The 23,522-nt window shown below is 46.1% G+C and overlaps 1 protein-coding gene across 8 annotated transcripts in view; it reads right to left on the bottom strand.

Moving 5' to 3' along the window:
• The window catches only part of LOC144756294 (polypeptide N-acetylgalactosaminyltransferase 6-like), a 752,356-nt gene that overhangs the window by 534,203 nt on the left and 194,631 nt on the right, over positions 1 to 23,522 (bottom strand). For all 8 annotated transcript variants that reach the window (XM_078645971.1, XM_078645970.1, XM_078645969.1 and 5 more), the window contains one exon: positions 21,255 to 21,427. In XM_078645971.1, the coding sequence (XP_078502097.1) occupies positions 21,255 to 21,427 (173 nt within the window). The remainder of the gene's footprint in view (positions 1 to 21,254; positions 21,428 to 23,522) is intronic.

Below are 23,522 nucleotides of genomic sequence, written 5' to 3' on the forward strand. Positions count from 1 at the left end.
GGAGATTGTCGCCGATGGACACATTTTCTTTTCTCCTTTCGCTTCCTGAGGCGTACTGGAAGGTTTCTTAAAGATCTTCTCCTTTTCTGATGGCGAAGAGACAATAGAAAGGCCTTGATTTGCCTTTTTTCCATTTGATACATCAGGAAGATGTCCCTCTTTCTCCTTTGGGTGGTGAGGAGATATTTTGGGACTAAGCCTTTTAGACCTTTCAGAGGTCTTTTGAGAGGCTTTAGCAGGAGGTTCGGCTGAAGTAGAAGGGGAAGACCTACCCCTTTTTGTAGACCTCCTCGAAGATGTTGCTGAGGAGGAATCCTCACTATCACCGGACAGAACCTCTTTCCGAGACTTCATTTTCTGTAGCCAAGTCAGAAGTCTTCCTTCCCGGTCTCTCAGAAGTCTTAGTTGAGAAGGTCCTGCAGATCTTGCACTCAGTGGCTTTGTGGCCTGGGTATAAGCAAGAAATACAATCTTTATGCTTATCCTCCACATAAAGTCTTTTCTTTGAGCAAGTAGCACAGGCTTTGAATAAAGCTTTCTTTTCAGACATCCTGAAAAGAAAAAAGGGTGTAGAAATCCAATTGAAGAGAAAACTGAGCAGAGTTCAGTGGAGACTCCCTTAGCACAACGTGCGGTAGAAAATCTGAGGCTCTCTCCTGAGGGTTCTATGGGGTGAGGCTAATCTGATTGGTTGTTGAAAAGTTTTGGTCTCTTTTACAAAAAAAGGGAGATAGGCTAAAAAAGGAGATGAGGTCTAGGCCTTACTTTCTCTTTTGTACATACTGCTATGGTATTTTCTTTTTACCGAGGCTCCCAGGCTGACGACGGGGAAAGATACAAAGCATGGGAATCTATGAAAGTTCCAATACTGGGGGAACAGGCATGCTACCAATTTTTTGTAAAATATTACCTATCAAATATATTCAAAAGTAGAGAATAAGCTCCACATTACCAGCCTTTATTTTTTTGCAAAATATCAATCAAACAAACAAAACCAGAATCTTGGCCAAGCAAATCAAGAGTGCTGCTTCAGCGACCTTACCAAACAAGAATCGCCGACCTCCAACTGCCAATCTCTTGGTAGACCTAATGGTCACTGCAAATACTTGCGCCAAAGGAAACCTCAGTCGGGACCGGCCACCACCTGGAGGGTCAGATCAAGAAAAACGGACAAACATTTTAAAATTCGTTGTCCAAAGCGGATCATTCAGCACGTTGTGTTCTTCATACGATTTCATGTAGATGTTGGCATACACTGGGGCTGCGTATGCCAACATCTACATGAAATCGTATGAAGAACACAATGTGCTGAATGATCCGCTTTGGACAACGAACTTAAAAATGTTTGTCCGTTATATTGATGACATTTTTATTCTATGGAGAAACACTAAAGAATCATTGGAAAAGGCATTATTGGAACTCAACACGAAAGATGAGAGAAGACAGCTCACATGGGAAATATCTGACACTACCATCACCTTTCTTGACGTACGAATTAATCTAGGCCCAGAAGGGATAGAAACAGAGATGTACCGGAAAGAAACAGATAGAAACAACACTCTGCATTTTCAGAGTTTTCACCAAGAGCCATTAAAACAACATCTGCCCGTGTCACAAATGATGCGCGCTAAAATAATCACATCCGATTCAGAGAAAGCAAAATTGAAAATACGAGAAATGGGTAACAGGTTTCGCAATAGAGGTTACCCTGACACATTGATTAATCAATCTGAACAGAAAGTCAACAATATGCAGAGAACAGATTTATTGAAGATACGCTTTAAAGAAAAACAGAAGCGGATGACCATTGTGTCCAGACTTCAAAAATGCATTTGATGACCAACCTATTTTTGCTTTTACTAGGGGCAGGAATCTTGGTGAACTACTTAAAACCAAAGCAGACCCTATTGAAACTTATCGCGGAACAAGACCTTGTTTACAATGTGGCAATTGCAACAATATCATTAGAGGAAACTGTCTAACACATCCAATGAAAGGACATAAAATCAAACTTCGGGTAAATGCTACCTGTGACACATCTAATGCTATTTATATGTTGAAGTGCCCCTGTGGGAAGGTATATGTTGTAAAAACCACACGAAAAATGAAAGTGAGACCGAATGAACATAAATCCAACATTAGAACAAGCAATGTCAAATCATTGATAGCGATGCATTTTTCTCAAGCACACCATAACATTTCCCAGTTACAATTTCTCATTTTGGAAGTTATTGAGAAGAAAGAAGGTCGTGATAACAATCGTTTTTTGTTGCAAAGAGAAAATAACTGGATGTATTTGTTAAATTCTCAAAAACCGTTCGGTCTCAATGACCGCACGGAATTTATGTGTTACCTCTAATTCACTGACATCTACAGAACCTTGGACCTGTGATATGGGATTAAAGGTCCTTTGACTTTACGATCCATGCACGTATTAATTATTTTACTGCTAACATTTATTCTATTGTCGAATGTCAATGTTTTCATTCTTTATATTTTATCATTATTATTATTTTTATGTCATCACATAGGTCATTGTTTATAACTTTATTGAGAACATCCATTGCTGTATTGCGAATTCTTTCGCTATAGTTCATCTGGTCGACTCCCGACCACGTGATCGGACGTCGCTCCAATCAGAGAGGGAATAACATAGTGAGGATCGTAGTGAAATGACATAAGCACAGTGAGTGGCGGCCGTGCGCGGTCGCTTTCAAACATGGTGAATACGATGCAGAACTGGTGAACCGCTTGAGGGAGACGCCTCGCGCTTTAATAGTAAGTTTTGATTAGAAAACGTGTATCTTAGGGCGACCTTACAACTATGGAAGCACGCAATATTGAGTGTATATAACGCGAACTCTTGTATATATTTTCACAGTCGTGTCACGTTGAAAGCAATTGATTTACAATCTCATTCAGTTGACTACTCTTTCATGTGAGTGCCTGAGGGCAGTTTATATTTTTATGTTATTGCACAAAGTCACCTGGGGTCTTCACATATGTACACATAATTGATGATTACTGCTTTGTTTACATTGTTTACTTTGCTCGTTATATTGATTATACAATTACTGTACCGTGTTTCAGCTTATGGTCCCTGATGAAGGGCCTCATAGCCCGAAATGCATTCGACTGATGAATTGAATGTTAATTGAGATGAATACGAATAAATCATGAGTTAAAAAGGATATATGAAGAACATCCTATGGATTTATGAATAAAATAAGATCATTGGATAATATAAACTATTGACTTCACTGTATTATTAATACAAGGAATCCTGGTAACCCCAGGAGATTAGAGAGAAGTGCGCCAGGGGATGCTTTCAATGTTCCATTGTGAGCACCACTTTTGATTCATCATACAGGACGCCATCGACAAGAGACGCCACCCAGGTCGGCACTGTTGAACTTCGAGAAACGATTTTTGAATTTTTAGACAACCTTGAACAACATAAGCGGTGCGCTTACACCTCTATTACTTTCACTAGAGGTATTTCAAGGGTGCCAGGGTGTCCGTTCCCCTGAAATGTGCATGTGTGCACATGTGGCGCATATACATGCGCTAAGGGCATGGATGTGTGCCACATGGCACAATAAAAAAAGTAAAGAAGTGCTTTTTGTAAGGAAAATCACTATTTACCACCAACTTGAAGTTGGTGGTAAATAGCGATACCTTATGGCTGAGGTGCACTGTTTTTAGTGCTACGTGTATTGCATTTAAGAAATCGGTATTTCCGATTCCTTAAATGCAAGAGCAAAATAAGTAATCGCTATTTTACGATTCCTTATTTTGCATGTAGGTTTGAAGTCACCTACATCGCACATGGCTAAATACCGGTCGGTAACGCTGAAATTTAAAGAATTTCGGCGTTACCGACCGGTATTTAGCCACCTACATCTGGCCCTAAGTCAGCAAAGTGGGAGGTGGAGCAGGAGTGCTTATGGCAGCACTAAGAGATTGACAGTTGAGTCTGAGACCTGGGGCCCGATGTAGGTATCCAAATACCGGTCGGTAACTGCCGAAAATACAGATTTTCGGCCGTTACCGACCGGTATTTGGATACTGAGATGTAGGGGCATAAGAAAATGCAGATTCGGTAATTTTGCAGATTCGAATCGGTAATTTACCGAATCGGTAAAATTACCGAATCGGTAAAATTACCGAATCTGCATTCGGATATGTAGGTAGCACTGTAAACAGTGCTACAGTGCTTTCAGGATTCGTTATTTACCACAAATTATTAATTGGTGGTAAATAACGAATTCATATGCAAATGCAAATATGTGCATTTACACCGTTGACGACAAACGGCGATCCTATTTTCTATGCCCTTATGCCTAAGGGCATGTATGTGTGCCACATGGCACACAAGCCCTAATCAGGGGTGCAACAGGGTGTCAAAGTGACACCCTGCCACCCTTGAATTTTTCGGTATTTACTGAATCGGTGATTACCGATTCGGTAATTGACATTCATTCCTATGGGCCTGTAGACCCATAGGAATCAATGGCAAATACCAAATCGGTAAATACCGATTCGGTAAATACCAAATCCTACCGATTCGGTATTTTTTACCAAATTTTTACCTACATTGGATTTACCGATTCATAAATACTGAATCGGAAAAATTCGGTATTGATGAATCGGTAATTCCAAATTACCTACATCTAGTCCTAGGTGTTTTGGCAGCTACAAACTCTTTAGCATGCATATTGCTTTTGGCTGAGTCAGGAAGTCAACCAAAAGAGACAGTGCAGGCAGGGAAAAAGACGAGCAGCAGAGGATGGGAGAATTACATAGCTGACAAAATGGATACCACAAACAAGATGGTTTCAGCTTATACTAAAAGAGATTATTTTCGCTTTTCACAATCCCCACGACCACGACGGCAACGACGGATGCGGGGGCGACCAACGCCACCTTCTGACGCGCAGAGGTACTGCTGACAAAAAAACTTTCCGGACCCTGTCTGATGCCTGGGGGTAATTCTAAGGTAAAGAATCTATAACTAACTAATGTTTCTTACAAATATTTGTTACAGAAGGTAAGTAACTTGTTCTTCAAGCGTATCAACACGGTGATACGCACACCCACGCACCTGAAGTTATTGCACAGAATTTTTCTGCTGATGGTGTAAGTGATCGAGAGGCAAATGCTACAATAGTTTCCAACCCTTCACAAGACACCTGAGTCAAGATAGTGCCTAACCCTTTTCCACAGGCGTCCTTAGTAAGTACACTAGATGCCGAAATGTCAAACCCTTGTACCGGCACAGCTTTCATACTCCTTGTTCAAACTAGAATTACAAATGAATGTCTCCCTATCTTTCAAAAGTTGCCATAACCCATGAGTCTTTGTTGTCTTTGTGGGGGAAGGTGCTGAACTGATTGCTTTTACTATGTCCTTCTTTGGTGTAATACTTTTACTACCAACTTCATTCCGAAATAAGTTACAGACCGCAGGGCGAATAAGCCAACCTCCCCAAAACTTGTTTCAATTTATAATCATGCTCTTCCCTGTTCTTGCCCACGATGAGTATATTGTCTTGAAAGTATGTGAAACCTTTCACGTCGTTGAATAATTTGTGCATTAGGCGCTGAAAAACAGCAGCAGCTAACGCCAAGCTAAATGGCATGCGCACCAATCTGTGGATCGACCCTTGACCTTGCCAGGTAGGTCGCTCCCCCCCCCGCTGCAGCTCCTCCAGCGCTTGTGCCAGCATCCTTCTCCCTGGCCTCCTAGGCGCTGTTTCTCCCTTGCCCCCCTGCCCACTGCTCAATTTCCCGCCGCTGCTGCCCCTGAGGCCCCGCCCCCCGCGCCCATTCACCGTCCCCTACCTCCCTCCTCCCAGCTGCTCTTCCCTCCCAGCTCCCCTTCAAATGGCGCCAGCTGCACGGCCCAAAGGCGTGCCTAAGGCAAGCCCATCTGTGCCCGTCTGCGTCTGGACCGCGCCCAGCGCCAGAACCCCTGGACCCCGCGAACGCCACAACACCAAACTCCACTACTCCACTACGATGCCAGCAGCCTCCATGCACTCAACGGTGACCTGCTTCCAGGCCACCCCGAAACAGACCCACGGACCCTTCTCCTGCCACTCCTGCAGCTTCACCTGCAACAGAACCACCAAACCTCCAAGGACTGGACCCAACCACCTCCGCTGCATACTCCTCAACACTCGCTCCGCACGCAAACACGCCATCGAGCTCTGGGATCTGCTCGACACCTCAGCGACAGACGGGGCCTTCCTGACCGAAACCTGGTGGAACAACTCCTCGGCGCCCGACATCGCCATTGCCATCCCGGACGGCTACAAGATCACCCGCAGGGATTGCGCCAACGGAACCGGAGGAGGAATAGCCATCATCAACAAGTCCACCCTCAAGGTCGCCACCCACGCAGACGACACCCTCCACACCGCCGAACACCTGCACTTCCGGATCCACACCGACCCTAACACCATCCTCAGAGGAACACTCATCTACAGACCCCCCGGACCCCAGGCTCAGTTCAGCGACTCCATCGCCGACCTCGCCAGTACCCACACACTCGCTTCCACAGACTACATCCTTCTCGGGGACCCGAACTTCCACCTCGAGAACAACAACAACGCCAACTACGCCACCTTGATTGACAACCTCGCCAACCTCGGCCTCAAACAACTCGTCACTGTACCCACCCACGCCGCCAGCCACATGCTCCACAGGCACCCACGTCACCTTCGACCACACCACCGAACAGCATTGGACCGACCACTGCTGCATTCATTTCACCTTCAAGAAACCAACCACGCACCACCGCACCCAACAGCTGCCTCGTCGCTGCTGGAGCAAAGTCACCGAAGACCGGCTGATCACCACCCTCGCCCAGAACCCACCCACCGACCCCACCAACACAGACGCCGCATCCCGCAATTTCAGACAGTGGATCGATGACTACGCCAACACCTTCCAAGAAACACAAGGGCAAGAGAGCCACCTGGTTCACCGACAAGCTCCAGACCTCCAAACGCGCATGCCGGAAACTGGAGAATATATGGCTCCACGAATGCACACCGGACAACCATGCAGCCCACAAGGATGCCACCCACAGACATCACCACCTCATCAGATTAGCCAAGAGATCCTCCTTCAAAGACCGCTTGGACAACAACGCACATGACAGCAAAGAGCTCTTCAGCATCGTAAAGGAACTCTCCAACCCCAGCGCCAATGCCAATGACATCCCGCACTCACAAGAACTGCGTGACTCACCAGCCATCTTCTTCCACCGCACGATCGCTGACATCCACGACAGCTTCAACACCACGACCGCCCCGACTACGCCAGACTCCACCTCCCCTGCGAACACCACCTGTGCCATCCACCTGACCTCCTGGTCCAACGTCAACGACGACAAGACACGCAAGGTCATGAACTCCATCCACTCAGGCTCTCCGTCAGACCCGTGCCCACACCACGTATTCAACAAAGCAGACGCAGCCATCGCACCCCAACTACGGAAGGTCATCAACATCTCCTTCGAAACAGCAACATTCCCGGAAAGCTGGAAGCACGCCGAAATCAACGCCTTTCTCAGGAATTCCAAGGCTGTTCCCAAGGACCTCAAGAACTTCAGGCCCATCTCCCTGCTCCCGTTCCCGGCAAAGGTCATCGAAAAAATCTTCAACAGGCAACTGGTCCACCTCTTGGAAGACAACAACATCTTGGACCCGTCCCAGTCCAGATTCAGAAGAAACCACAGCACCGAGACAGCCCTCATCGCCGCCACAGATGACATCAGGCGCCAACTAGGCAACGGCGAAACATCAGCCCTCATCCTCCTGGACCTGTTGGCCGCCTTCGACACGGTCTGCCATCGCACTCTAAAGACACGCCTCCTAGAAGCCGGAATCTAAGAGAAGGCCCTTGAATGGACCACGTCCTTCCACATCGGCAGAACCCAGAGCGTCCGCCTCCCACCCTTCTGATCCGAAGCCACCGACATCATCTGCGGTGTCCCCCAGGGCTCATCCCTCAGCCTGACGCTGTTCAACATCCCTACATGGCCCCCCTCGCACAAGTGGCCTGCCAGCACGACCTAAACATCATCTCCTACGCCGACGACACCCAGCTCATCCTCTCCCTCACCAAGGACCCTCACACCACCAAAACCAACCTCGACAAGGGAATGAAGGCCGTTGCCGACTGGATGAGGAGCAGATGTGTGAAGCTGAACTCGTACAAGACGGAGGTACTCATCCTCGGACCCAACCCCTCAGCCTGGCACGACTCCTGGTGGCCGACCACACTGCCAACAGCACCAACACCAACCGACCATGCACGCAACCCAGGATTCATCCTCGACTCCTCCCTCACCATGGGTAAGCAGGTCAGAGCCATCTCCTCCTCCTGATACAACACCCTCCACATGCTCCGCAGGATCTACAAGTGGATCACGACCGAAACAAGAACGGTGACACAGGCCCTCGTCAGCAGCAGACTGGACTAGGGCAACACACTCTACGCAGGAATCCCAGCCAAACACCTACGACGACTACAACGCATCCAAAACGCATCCGCCCAACTGATCATCAACATCCGCCGCCACAGCCACATCACCCCCACCTGAGAGACCTACACTGGCTCTTCGTCAACAAGAGGATCACCTTCAAGCTCCTCACCCACGCACACAAAGCACTCCGCAACGCCGGACCAGCCTACCTTAACAGCAGACTCAGCTTCCACACCCCCACCCGCAAGCTCCGCTCCGCCAGCCTCGCCGCAGTCCCCCTCATCCAACAAACGACCTCCGGCGGCAGATCCTTCTCCTACCTCGCTGCCTAGACCTAGAACACCCTCCCTACCCACATACGGCAGACCCAAGACCTACTCGCCTTCAGAAGACTCCTCAAGACGTGGCTCTTCGAGCAGGAGCAGCACCCCCTCCCCTAAGCGAATTGAGACCCTCACGGGTAAGTAGCGCACTCTACAAGTACTCTGATTGATTGATTGATTGTAACACCCAAAGGGTGTTATGAATGACGTTAACTTTTTACATGAAGGATGTAGGTGAATTTGGTGCTATGCGGCCTCAAGTCGATGGTAGAGAAACATTGAACACCATTGGTCTCAGCCTGAAGCGCATTGATCTTAGGAAGTGGAAACTTGTCTACCACAATGTTCTTATTAAGCTCCCTATGATCAATACATAAATTAATCTGGCCGCTCTGCTTGTGTGCAACCACCAAGAGTATGAGCCATTCCGCGCTTTCAATTGGTTCAATTATGCCATTCATTTCAAGTTTATTCAATTCTATCTGCACAGCATCTCTTACTTTTAATGGAATGTTGCATATTTTGTGACAAATCGACATTGCCCATTCTTTAAGAACAATTTTATGCAAAAATCCAGACAATTTACCTACTGTTCCAGAAAATACTTCTGGAAATTCCTTCTTCAGATGTTCTTCCACAGATATCACTGGATCACCTAACATTAAGACTTGATCCTTACAATTGGGATTATGTGTAATACGCAATACTCCCTTGTCTGCCCAACTCAACACAGAAGGTCCCTTTTCTGCTACATACAGTTTCCCTAAGGGTTTGTCTGCCCTTAACTTCAAAATTCAGGTGTCTGTAACCTAACATGGGAATCTTTTTGCCCGTAAATGGCACAGGTTGGACATCACTGGAGATTCATTGATCCCAAAAAACATTCACAAATTTCTCTTCACAAATTCCTTTTTGCACAATTGCGTCAGAATCCGCCACATCAATATCTCCACACCTTCAATTCTCATGTGACATAACGTTTTTTTTTACTGCAAATCCCAAAACAGCTTCATCTATGCACAAAATCCAATCTTAGCTCTCCGACTAATTTTTAGCTTCCCCTTCAATACTTTGTTCATTTGACAGTAGAAATACTAGTCTTCTTCCTGCACACCTTGGCAAAGTGTCCAGTTATACAATAGGCACACTTAGAATTGATTGTAGGACAATTCTTGTCTCTTATCATGTGTCCCCGGTTGCCACACCTACATACATTATTGTTTTATTATAACTTACTATTCATCTGTATTGCAACTTTATTGTTGTGAAAGGGTTATATGTGTGGCATTTACTTGCGTTGCACAGATGGTTCTAGAAAGCAGTATGATGGGGACATCACAGGTTTTACAGGTGGAATGCTGGGGAATAGAATGTTGGAGGAACCGTTGGAATGGGGACAGTTGGAGAAGCTGTGCTTAGTGTGGATGCGCTACTTGCTCTCCTTCCGCCAATAAAAGTACTTACCTGTTCCATTGCTCTGTTGCCTCGTCTCGTTACTACAATGTGGAACCCAAACTGGTTTCCACCATTCACTTTGGCAAACATGGACACAGAGCTTACACTCATCTCCTACAGACACAATTAAAAATGTCCTAGCTATCGTAACGGAAAGTTTCAATTCTATTAACATGGGCCAAGGGTGTTGTGTACAGCAATCTAATCCACCCGCAGAATTTGGGGCCGAAGCCCATCTCCCTAATCACTGCAAATAAAAATGGCCATTCCACTAGGTCGAACGCCATCGTCGCATCTAAAGAAAGGATGGCCGCATCTTCTTGAAACATGTGGGCTATTAAGGACTCGAAGGCTTCGGATTATGCTATCTCTCTTTGCTTTATTCTTAATAGCAGGCATTTTGAAACTTCAAAACCAAAACCACATTTCCCAAACACCCTCGGGAAAGTGGTTACCAAAAAAAGAAAGAAGGGACAACATATCCCTCAGTCCAATCAACCAATCCAGGCGCTGGATCCATGTCATAGTCCCTCGTCAACCCCTTGCTCATCCTCTTTTTTTGCTGCTACGCAGCCATGAGCTAAGTGTTTTTCTTTTCCCGTATGAGAATTTCTCTGAATAGTTTAAAATTGCTTGTTTAGCAGTCGCGGGACCGCGTTTCTGCCTCCCGTCACTGCTATTGCTTCTCATTACATATTTTTGTGTAATTTTATGTTATTGTGGTGTTCCAATTAATTGCTGGGTATGTTTAACTCAGCTGCCGGCATTCCTCGCACAGCTTCAGGTGAACCCCTCCAGCGCTGCGTGTGGTCTGGGGCTAGCGCGCGAAGGACTTTCCGGCCCATTTGGTTTTTGGTTGCTCTTGTGCTAGCGGCCTTCGCCGCGGCCCACGGGTCCTTTCTAGGGCCTACGCAGGACCCTCCAGAGTGCCCTGCGGTGAGGCACGGCCTCCACCTATGGCCGCCAGGGGCGCTGTGACGCCTTTTATTTTCAGTGGTGCGTCAGCATCTCTATGGCAACGGAAAGCGGAATTCAAATCAGTCACAGTGCTCGCATTCCGCCCGCCGTTGCCCAAAGCCTTGCAGCCCCTGGAGACTTACGCCCTCAGAGGAGGGTCAGTAGAGCTCTGCTCTTGCCCCATTTGACACTCGGAGCTTGCTCTGGGTCGGGGTGAGTGTGTTTTCTTGATTGACGCCCGTGCAGGGTGTAATTGGTGTTGCTTTTGCTGGACATAGAATTGTATACACCCACCTTCCTCACATATTTTATATTTATGAAAGTAAAACATGTGTGTGAAGGGCTTTATGGGTAATGCAAGCAGTCTTGTAAATACAATCCATTTTTAGGCCTGGTTTGACATTGCCGTTGTCACCAGACCATATGTGATCAACAGAAATATAGCTGAGAGAGTGGCATATGCCCCACCCACAGTTGATTTCCTTGGGTACAGCATTTGATTGGTCAAGGGTTGTGTGCTTCGAGTGAAGAACAATGTTTTCCGCCTCCTCTTTCAGCTTGTGGGAAAGCTTATGCTAAATAAAGCAGGACTATGTTTGTTGTGGTGGTAAGCCAATGATCACGGCTATAGACCTGGTCTGTTTAAAATGAAAAGCTACATAAAGGGAGTAGGCCTGAAATATTTAATTTGAAAAGCATGTTGTGGTATCTTCCTCTTCTCTCTGTCTAATCCCATCCCCGTCGCCAGTGTGAAGTTCAATGAAAGGAGGTAGACAGAGTAGTTTTATCTTGATGATAATTTTATTCCAAAGTTCAGTCAGGACAGGAACACAAGTATTATTAAGTAAATCAGATGAATAAGCCACACCAGGAGCAGCATCCATGCTGCTCAGTGAAGCCAGTCTCAGTGAGACTGGCTTCCCTGTGTTTCTTTGAGTGTAATTATCAGTTGATGTTTGAGTGTAATTGACAGTTGATGTATGTAGGCTGAGCAGCAGGCATGCTGCTCCCAGTGGGGCTTATTCATCTGAATTACTTAATACTACTTCCTGACTGAACTTTGGGATAAAATTATCATCAAGATAAAATTACTACTCTGTCTAACTCCTTTCATTGAACTTCACACTGGCGACGAGCGGAAAAGGACCCATTGGGAACAAAAGGATTTTTCTGAAATTAAAGGAGGAATCATCATTACTACTAAGAGAACAAGAGGCTGTAAGTGTACTTTTATTTGAACCTATTTTAAGATTACTTTGATGAAATGATGAAATGTACCACTAGTGTCTTTTGTTATTAGACAGCCTCTGCCCGGACTTTTAAACAAGCGTTGTAATCTAAATTTACTTGGAAGCTACTGGAACGGACTTACAATGCACACCCTGTGACTCTCCTGAACTTAACATTGGACTTTATCTGACAAGTTATTTGAAACAATCAGTTTACTTCTGTAAACCATCTTATGTGGACCAGGTGTGAGTCTAATGGCACTTTTATCACTGGAATTGACTTGTTCATGTCTGGTGTGAGCGTATATTGAATGTGACCCAAGGATTGCTCTACCTATTCCTGCTTAATGATGCATGTCAGTATGCTGTAGCTGTTCCAAGAGTGCCCTGTGTGTGTATTTTCTCTTCTTTTTAAAGTGTCCTACGGGGAGTATTTTAACTGATTCCTGACTTCAAACAAACCCTGGACAGCTTGCTCCATTAAAAGGAATGAATTATGGCACCACTTCTGAACATTGTGTTATAGGTGCATTGCCTTGTTATATTGCCGCAAATAAACGTGCTGCGTTGCATTGCTGCTCAGCCAGTCTCAGTGATGTCATGGAACGTTCAGAGTAGTAGTTTAATCTTAATGATAATTTTATTCCAAAGTTCAGTCAGGACATGAACACAAGCAGTATTAAGTAAATCAGATGAATAAGCCTCACCGGGAGCAGCATCCCTGCTGCTCAGCCTACATACATCAACTGACAATTACACTCAAAGAAACACAAAGGAAACATTCCAAGACATCACTGAGACTGGCTGAGCAGCAGAGTAAAAAACACAGAGAAAGGACTAGACAGAGAGAAGAGGAAGATACCAAAAATATGTTAAAGTCAACAGGCATTTATGGTGTAGTGTAATTACTCTATACTAATGCCTGCCAAGAGGTATGTTGTTACATAAAATCTCACAGATTGCCATGGTAGGTGAAGGTGTTGGTGCTGGTTACCAACTTTGATAAACCATTGTGATAAATTATTTACACTGTGATAATCCTTCTTAGGGCCTCTTAAGAGCGATAGTATTTTGCTTTGCCTCATGTAATTTTGTTATACATTTGTAATTTCATATCTGTATGCCTGATGTTTTCCTTGTGGGAAAGCTAGCGTTTGTTCATTTCAATATGCCCGATCAGGCTATGGTGACACGCCAATGCTAAGAGCTATAAGACTGATTGGTCCACTGGAAAACGTTATGACAGATGTCGTAGGTTTGACCAGTTTCTTATTAAAAGTTATGACAACAGCAGTAAACACAGGCTTATTTATTGTGAAAATATTTGTTAAAATCAATACCACACTGTGTTACAGGCTGTAGCAGTATTTGACATGAATTTTCAAATTACCGTAGTTGGATTCTGGTATTACCCCGCCGACAAACCTTGGCGATTTTCACTGTTATAATCCTTAGACCTTTGTGAGATCAGAGAGCAGTGGTGGACTGACCTACCAAGCAGTCTGGCACTGAGAGGCTTACTTGAAAGTCCCAGTGTGTTGCCTGTTTTTTCTGGTTCTGTCATGGTCCACTAGATAAAGAAAAAGTGGTGCACACACAAATGCTTTCAAACTGGCCCCACTGGCAGTGCCTGATTGCCATGCTGTCCAACAGGCCAATACAGTAGTGTTTGACAGTGGTTGTGTATTGTTTTGCCAGCTGTAATTTTGTAAATGTTTGTAATGTTATGACTATGATGGTTGCCAGCCTAAGTGCACTTAAGTAGGTGTTTGTTGATAGTGGGTGTCACGCCAAGGGTAAAGGCTAAAGGAAATATTGCTTCATTGGGAAACATTATTACAGATTCCGAACATTTGATTTGTGTATTATAAAAGGTTATGATAAAGCCAGCAGTCCTGACTTACCTATAGTGAAAAACATGTTTTAGAGGCAATAGATTTTTAAGGGAGGACTGTTATTACTCTGTGCTAAAGCATGTGGGCAGGAACATTGTTACATGGAATCTCGAGATTTTCGCTAGCATTGCAGGCAATGGTTTTGGTCTAGGTGACCAACTCATAGAGTCCCTTGGAATAGAAGATGTGCATGCACTATGAACGTCTTTATTAGCAGCCGCGGTCTGTGCAGGAAAGAGCGGTGGTGCCAGATGGGGGTGGGGGTTATTTCGAGAGAAGACAACGACGAGGGAGAAATAATTATTTATTTAATTTTTCCACGTGGTTGGATGGGCATAACGGGCCAAAACTGTAAGCTATGGAGTTCAGTGCCAAGGTGGAGCACATTTTCCACAGTGTCTGTCAGTGGGTCATAAAGGAGTTCAGAGTACCTGTTGATCCAATTCTTGGCCTCTCTGCAGAGCGCCAGAACAACAGTCAGGTGTACCAATTGTAAATGTGATTCTGTGCGAAACTATGTGAAGGAGGTACACAAATGTCAAAATACTGTCAGGGCAAAAGATAAAGAAAATGCAGTGCTTACAGGTGAATGGTTGCACTTTTGTGTGTGATGGGAAGGTGAGGGGAAGGGGATGCAAGGAAATCTGTGCAGGAGAGAGTGGAAAGAGGATCCTGAAGGGGAAAGAGATGAGGTATGAGGTATGCAGATGTTGGGTTTCAGAAATATATCATGAGAAAAGGGAATAGGGGTCTAAATTAGAGACTAAAAAAAAGTGGACTCACATTTGATAGCACTTTGTGCTGGGTTTGTGTGACAAAAGTAACACAAACCCGGCACAAAGAGTTGGGTTGGGATTTACTGTCTAATGCAAACCAGGATTTACGTGGGAAGGTTCCTGAAAGTAATGCAAATTTACCATGTAACTTCCTATTGGTTTTGATGCAAATCCTCAGCAATTAACATTCGTAGAGAGAGATTTACGCCAAAACCTTATACGTTCTTGGTGCCGTAACAAGGATAAACAAACGTTTTCTTTTCTCCTTATCCTTTTAACTTTGCACATGTGCTGCATTGTACAGCACACATACGAAGTGGGAAAAGTCTTAAAGGATACTCTTTGTACTGGAAGTCTGGAAGTGTCATTTTAGCATAAAGCCTATGCTTTTGAGAACACACACCACCTTGCACTATAGTGCAAGGGTGTGAGCGTTGGTGCATGGTAACCACAAGTATGCCATTGCTGGGGGAGAGAAGACCTGGCGTGATCGCGCTAAGCTAAAGGCCACTACTGCTTTCAAAGACCTTAGTTATGTTTGATTCATAGTCTGCTCAAAATGTTTAAATGACTTTATACATTTTTGTGTGTGCATATGTCTATATTTATGTTACACTCATGCCCACACTCTTCATGATTGAATGTAGTAGGTGGCCCCACAAACCCTGTCTAATCTAATTTCTAGCTGTGCCACTGCATGTCTGTTCCCTCTAATTCCATGGCTCTCCACCATTACTCCAGGTGTTTGCACTCCATGAACCAGCCCTTACAACACCCTGGTCTCTCACAGCCCTTCCAAGGTTGAGAAGGGTGTCTCTAAATGCAGACCTATTGGACGTCACAACCAGCCATTAACAGCACATTTCTGAGGAGTGGGACAGTTGATAGCTCCCCCTGTGTTTTATTTATAAAGCAACACTGCAGCTCTCATCTGCCTTGGCCCTCCTTCCTTCTCATTTGTTCTAGGCGCAGGAGGGTCAGGATAGCTAGCAGGTGCCTCAGTCGTCTTTGTCCTGCAAAATATGAGCGGCTAGTGGAGATCAGGGCAGGTAACATCTGTCCCTGTGACCTGAGTGCAGAGGTGAAAGGTGGACCAGGAACATCTGCCAGCTGTCCTGGTTGGTTCATCACCCTTGCAAACAAGCATTTGCAATGCAATAGTTCTTGTGTTTGCCAGAGTTTGAGGTATTGGCATTGTAAATGACATTGCCTTTTATTTATATGTTTTGAAAACCTGCAAGCGGTTCATAAACATGCACTTTGTACTTATAGTCCTTGTTTACGAGAGTCAAGGCTGGCAGTAGGCAGTAAAAGAGGCGTAGTTACTGCTAGCCTTGCTTCTCCTAAACAACAGCTATAAGTACAATGCCTATAGCTCAAATGCTCGCAAATGTGAGACATATTTAATTGTAAATGCTTGTTGAGCTCTGAGACAGAGGCAGTAGCAATCACAGGAAAGCAGGGACCGTGACACCAGGCGGTGCATTTCAAAAGCAGGAGGGAGGATGAGGCAGCTGCAGCCAAAACAGACCTCGGTCTTTAAATGCACAGCAAATGTGGCAGGATAAGAGCAAAATGTACAGCCCTGTTTACAACAGAGCTTTGTAAACCCCGAGCACTGATCTCAAGTGCTCCATCTTAAAGAAAGAAATAGTGCTCAGAAGCTCTGAGTAACAACTGTAACAGGAGGGTCCTTGAAAATGGGCTGAGCTTTTAAAGTCCATATACTGAATACAGCATGTCTTGCAGAGACAGTGCAAGCGCTGCCTAGGCTAGACCTAAAAATAGTCTGGAGGACGGCAAGGACATCTGACAGCTGTCCTGATGCCCTATTCATAATTGAGAGGAATGGGTTACCCCCCTGTGGGGGGAGGATGGGAACAACCCTCCCAGTCCTTGCAAGTCTCCGAGAGGGTTGCACAAGTATCTGCATTTGACAAAGAGAGAAGACATGAACGTATTGAAGTGCTCTGTGTAGCTTCCATTTCCTACTGAGCTGTAAAGGTTGACACAGCAAGGTGAAAGTGGTGTATACCACATGAGGGCAGTCGTGCCCTTTAGTTCCCGGGGATGTTGACTTGGCAGCCGAAGCTGCTGCCAGTCGCCACTAATGCTCGGGGATGTTGGCTAGGCCACCGAAGCTGCCAGGGCCACTAATGCTTTGGGATGTTGACTCGGCCACTGAAGCTGAAAGGGGCCACTAATGCTCAGGGATGTTGACTCGGCCACTGAAACTGCCAGGGGCCACTAATGCTCGGGGATGTTGGCTCGGCCACCAAAGCTGCCAGGGGTCACTAATGCTCTGGGATGTTGGCTCGGCCATCGAAACTGCGAGGGACCACTAATGCTCGGGATGTTGACTCTGGCACTGAAGCTGCCGGGGGCCACTAATGCTTGGTGATGTTGACTCGGGCCACCGAAGGTGCCAGGGACCACTAATGCTCGGGGATGTTGACTCGCCCACTGAAGCTGCCAGGGGCCACTAATGCTCAGGAATGTTGACTCGGCCACTGAAGCTGCCAGGGGCCACTAAGGCTCGGCCACCACAGCTGCCCAGTGCCACTAATGCTCAGGGATGTTGGCTCGGCCACCGAAGCTGCCAGGGACCACTAATGCTCGAGGATGTTGACTCGGTCACTGAAGCTGCCAGGAGCCACTAATTATCTGTGATGTTGACTCGGGTCACCGAAGCTGCCTGGGGTCACAAATGCTCGGGGATGTTGACTCGGCCACTGAAGCTGCCAGGGGCCACTAATGATCTGTGATGTTGACTCGGGTCACCGTAGCTGCCAGGGGTCACAAATGCTCGGGGATGTTGACTCAGCCACTGCAGCTGCCAAGGGCCACTAATGCTCGGGTAAGTTGACTCGGTCACTGCAGCTGACAGGGGCCACTAATGCTCGGAGATGTTGACTCGGCCACTGCAGCTGCCAGGGGCTACTAATGCTCGGTGATGTTGACTCGGCCACTGCAGCTGGCAGGGGCCACTAATGCTCGGGGATGTTGACTCGGCCACTGCAGCTGCCAGGGGCCACTAATGCTCGGGGATGTTGACTCGGGTCACCGAAGCTGCCAGGGGTCACTAATGCTCAGGGATGTTGACTCAGCCACTGAAGTTGCCAGGGGCTACTAATGATCTGTGATGTTCACTCGGCCACTGCAGCTGGCAGGGGCCACTAATGCTCGGGGATGTTGACTCGGCCACTGCAGCTGCCAGGGGCCACTAATGCTCGGGGATGTTGACTCGGCCACTGCAGCTGCCAGGGGCCACTAATGCTCGGGGATGTTGACTCGGGTCACCGAAGCTGCCAGGGGTCACTAATGCTCAGGGATGTTGACTCAGCCACTGCAGCTGCCAGGGGCCACTAATGCTCGGGGATGTTGACTCGGTCACTGCAGCTGACAGGGGTCACTAATGCTCAGGGATGTTGACTCAGCCACTGCAGCTGCCAGGGACCACTAATGCTCGGGTAAGTTGACTCGGTCACTGCAGCTGACAGGGGTCACTAATGCTCAGGGATGTTGACTCAGCCACTGCAGCTGCCAGGGGCCACTAATGCTCGGGGATGTTGACTCGGCCACTGAAGCTGACAGGGGCCACTAATGCTCGGGAATGTTGACTCGGCCACTGAAGCTGACAGGGGCCACTAATGCTCGGGGATGTTGACTCGGCCACTGAAGCTGACAGGGGCCACTAATGCTCGGGAATGTTGACTCGGCCACTGAAGCTGACAGGGGCCACTAATGCTCGGGGATGTTGACTCGGCCACTGAAGCTGACAGGGGCCACTAATGCTCGGGAATGTTGACTCGGCCACTGAAGCTGACAGGGGCCACTAATGCTCGGGGATGTTGACTCAGCCACAGAAGCTGCCAGGGGCCACTAATGCTCGGGGAAGTTGACTCGCTCACTGCAGCTGACAGGGGCCACTAATGCTCGGGGATGTTGACTCGGCCACTGAAGCTGACAGGGGCCACTAATGCTCGGGAATGTTGACTCGGCCACTGAAGCTGACAGGGGCCACTAATGCTCGGGGATGTTGACTCGGCCACTGAAGCTGACAGGGGCCACTAATGCTCGGGAATGTTGACTCGGCCACTGAAGCTGACAGGGGCCACTAATGCTCGGGGATGTTGACTCAGCCACAGAAGCTGCCAGGGGCCACTAATGCTCGGGGAAGTTGACTCGCTCACTGCAGCTGACAGGGGCCACTAATGCTCAGGGATGTTGACTCGGCCACTGCAGCTGCCAGGGGCCACTAATGCTCGGGTAAGTTGACTGGGTCACTGCAGCTGACAGGGGCCACTAATGCTCGGGGATATTGAATTATTTTCTACTGGGGGACTTTGAGCTTCATATAAAGGCCTAGATGAAGAGATACCAAAAGACCGGATGTTGAACCGCAAACATGCAATGACACGGGGGATGCCTGGTGCCTACCATATAAAACTAAAAAGTCGAGAAATACAACAGTTAAGGTAGAACATTGTTCTTAAAGCCCCTCATGAATCTAATCCCAGCAAGGTAGGCTCGACATCCTTCTGAGGTGGGAAAACTGCGCAGCATGAATTGCCTGGCAGTGACTATCATCTGTTATTTATATCACTTAGAAACGGCAGAAGCACAATATTTAGAACTATATATAAAAAGATTCTCTTAGGTTATTCGTTAAGCGTTATAAAACACTGCAAGATATGAGTTTGGCGTTACATGTTTGAAGCTTGAGTCTATTTGTAAAACTATCATAATTTTACTGATTGTGCCGATGAAACAACGTAATATTGTATGTTAAAAATAATGGATGATGTTATAAAGATGGTATGGCCTTCGCGGAACTCACACTGAACATTCTACTTTAATTGGTGCATTTCCTGTCATTTGTTGATTTGTGTTCTGTGTACGATTAACCTCCCATCAACATTAACTTATAATCTCAAATGTTTGCCTACGAATTCATCTATATTACTTTTAGAAAAGAACACTTTCAGTGTCTCAGTTATAGCTACAATGTAAAGTCTAAAACTCACTGGCAATCCCTAGTTCTGGTAAACTGACCACAACATAATTCATGCCGCGTGCGCTGCTCATGCACTCACTGACACAACATTGATGACATCTCAATGACATCGTGCTTGGGTTGGAAGCCACAGTCTGGGATTTAGCCAACTTTAGACTCTCCAATGGACATCACTGACGTTCGTTATGGACTGAGATCAAAATGCTGGCTCTCGACTAGGCGGTTTGCCAGGCCTACATACCCACGGTGCTCACAGCGCACAGCTGTTAGCTAGAAACATTTTTTCTCAACTTTTTGCAACTATGCTCTGATGTCATGTGTGAGGTCAGGAACACTGTATAGGGGAACTAAGCTTATCATACCTAAAGAATTTCAATGTTTTTTGTTTTTGCAATATGACCATAATGCCACTTTTAACTTTGTTTTTAAGATAATTTGTGAGTTTTTTTAATGAACAGATTGTTAGGCGGAAATGTAACCATAAATTAAAAAAGGTTTTTTCAGTCGAGAGTGATATCTAACAAACCTGTCTCTGCCCCCCTCCCTCCCCAGTAGCAGGCTGTGGACGAAGGACAGGCCCTACACCCTGCCGTCTTCTGAACATAACCCAGTGAATATGGTGTTAGGCCATGTGCATCAGGGGCTGGAAGAAGAACCTGCCATTGAGCAGTGCATCCTAGTGTTCTCCAGTGCGCAATCTGACACTCAGGCCCCTCCATAACCCTTCTAAAACTATCAGTGATCCACTTCAACACAGGAGTACAGTATGGGAGTCGTTCTGGGAGAGCGGTAGGAATTACTCTTTGAAACGACATCCACTCAGCGGTTGACCATCATGTGACAAGAGCTTTTAATCAATTAGTCCATGTTTGCATTAAATGTCATTGAGAGCCTGCTTCCGCCCTTGACATGAAAGATCTCTTCCTCTATGGACTTGCTGGTGAGTTCTACTCATCATCATATAAATGAAGGACAGCTTTTACCGGCCCAGCCCCATACATCTCAGACAACATGTTTCATCTTAATTCCACTTGAATGGGTCCTCATCTCATTTTAATCCATGAAATCCAGTTCTAGAAGTGAACAACAATAAATTAGGGCCTTACCATGGTCACTGGCATCGTCCACGAGTAGGATCTCTTTGAGAAGCATGCGTGGGGCTGTGTAGAGCACACTGTATACTGTGCGGAGCAGAGCAGACAAGGCCTCATTGTGGAAGACAATGATCACGCTAGTGGTAGGTAGTAGTGGGCACCGTTTAAACCTCTTCTCCTGGCACCTGTGGGAAAGCAGGGGACCAGGAAAACAGACTGAGATTATTTTCCGTAGTGTACAAACTGAAATGAACTATGTGACAAACAATTTGGACCATACAGACCAGAAGAAATATGTCACAACTCATGTTGAACTTGCCATGGACAACATGGAAGCACTACATTATGCTTTTAGGGGGAGCACTGGGTTTGCAAGGTGATTCTCTGTTGCTTCTAACTTTAATTCATTGAACGTGGGAGCACCCTTGTTGTCAGTTGTCTGTCTCCCACCCTCCATTCCAAATGAGCTCTACATGACTAGTTCAGTTACCCCCCTTACCACAACACACTAGAGTGAACTAACTGAATAGTGTACAGAATGATAACTGGGTTATCTAATTTTCTTTATGTGTGCTGCTTCCTATTTTGGTGCTTGCTATTCCCATTTTTTGCAGTTACATTCATGTATGTTGGTCTGTTGTGTTTGTGTGGTGTGCTGCAGAGGCGGTATAACTAATTGTGCAGGAACAACTACTTGGCCAAGAGAAAAGGCATAAGCCCTTCTTCCTTAAGATACTCCATCGCTGATGATGCTGCGTGGTAAAGGAAGAACAATCAAAGATATATAAAAAGAAGATGCTGGGTTTCTTAGAGAAGGAAGGGGACATTTCCATAGAGAACAGCTAAGACATACACAGTCTGTTCAGTTCCATTGGACACATGGTGAAGGTCCTGAAGATTCAGGGCTGTTATAGCCTCTACAGTTTAGAATGTACACTTTGTATGTCTGGGTCTTCACAGTGCAGATGTCGAACAGGCCTAACAATATACATAGAACGGGCATTAAGTCTACCAATTTTAACCATTGACTTTCTTTGACCAGGCTCTTTATAGCGATCGGCTTTCTTATTTATCAATAAACATTTTGGATCGGCCCAGTGTAGCATTCATCTCTCACAATGCTATTAGCTGTTTGGGTGCATCATTCCACCTCCACTCAAATGTTTCCAGAGAACCACATGAGGGACCACTTAAGCTCTCTCTTTCCTCAGGATAGCTCCCTTCTGTGTATCTCACTATAATGTGCTAAAAATGCTTAATTTGAGCAGGAGGTTGCCGTTGGGGTCTACCAGCACTTTCCTTTGGAGACTGGCCCCTATTTTCACTGCCTAAGACATTTCCTGAGAACCAGATAGGGAAAACAAACAAACGGAAAGATAGAGACAAGGAAAGATGGAAAACCTTCCCAAGGGGAGAAAGCAAGAAGATGTAAGAATGAGATAAAAGGGGAGGGAGTGCCTGGTTGTAGATGAAAGAGGCAAATGGTGGATTTAAGACCACACAGCATTGGTATTGAATGATTGATTGGTATTTGGGACGTGATATTTAATTGCACCAGCCATGGACTGCTGAGCAGAGCTCTAGGCACCCTTTCTTTTTCAAATTAAGGACTTGCTAACACTTCATGCACAAGCAATTTAAACCCAGACAAATTGGCTTTGCCAGTGCTTGCTCTAAATCTAGTTTTGCTTTTCACCTAAGGCACGCATGTGGGGCATTGTTGCAAGAAATCAAGCTAGATCTTACGGGAGGGTGTGAGATAGGAGAACCTCAATCAACATTGTCTCTGGTTCAGTCAATCAATCAATCAATCAATCAATCAATCGAGTGGTTTGTAAAGTGTGATTACTTGATTGGTATTTCCTTTTACGAGGGGTTTATCACACACATTGGTCATCGATTCTGTGCAGGTGGTAAATGTGTGCAGGGGAATCTGCCTGGAGCATGGCTCAATCGAGGGGGTTAAGGAGCGAAGGGGAGGGACGGGGAAGATTAGTTCTGGAAGGGGGACCACTGAATGCTGCCCCATTTCCAGAGAAAAATGTCACAGTGGAGTGCAGGACAAGGTTTGGCTGCTACTGAAGCCAAAGCCTCATATGGTTTTACCAGCCCGGATTACTGGCTCGAAAAATAGGGTCAAATGCTTCCACACCTGGGCAAACAAGATAAAGGAACAACCACCCAGTTGCGATCAATCAGAGCAGAATTCCAGAGAGGAAAGTGTATACATTTGCATATATTTTTAGTATTATGATATTGGAAAATGTAAACGGACGGAGT

This window comes from Lissotriton helveticus, chromosome 5_1, assembly GCF_964261635.1.
Source record: "Lissotriton helveticus chromosome 5_1, aLisHel1.1, whole genome shotgun sequence".
Classification (NCBI taxonomy): Eukaryota; Metazoa; Chordata; class Amphibia; order Caudata; family Salamandridae; genus Lissotriton; species Lissotriton helveticus.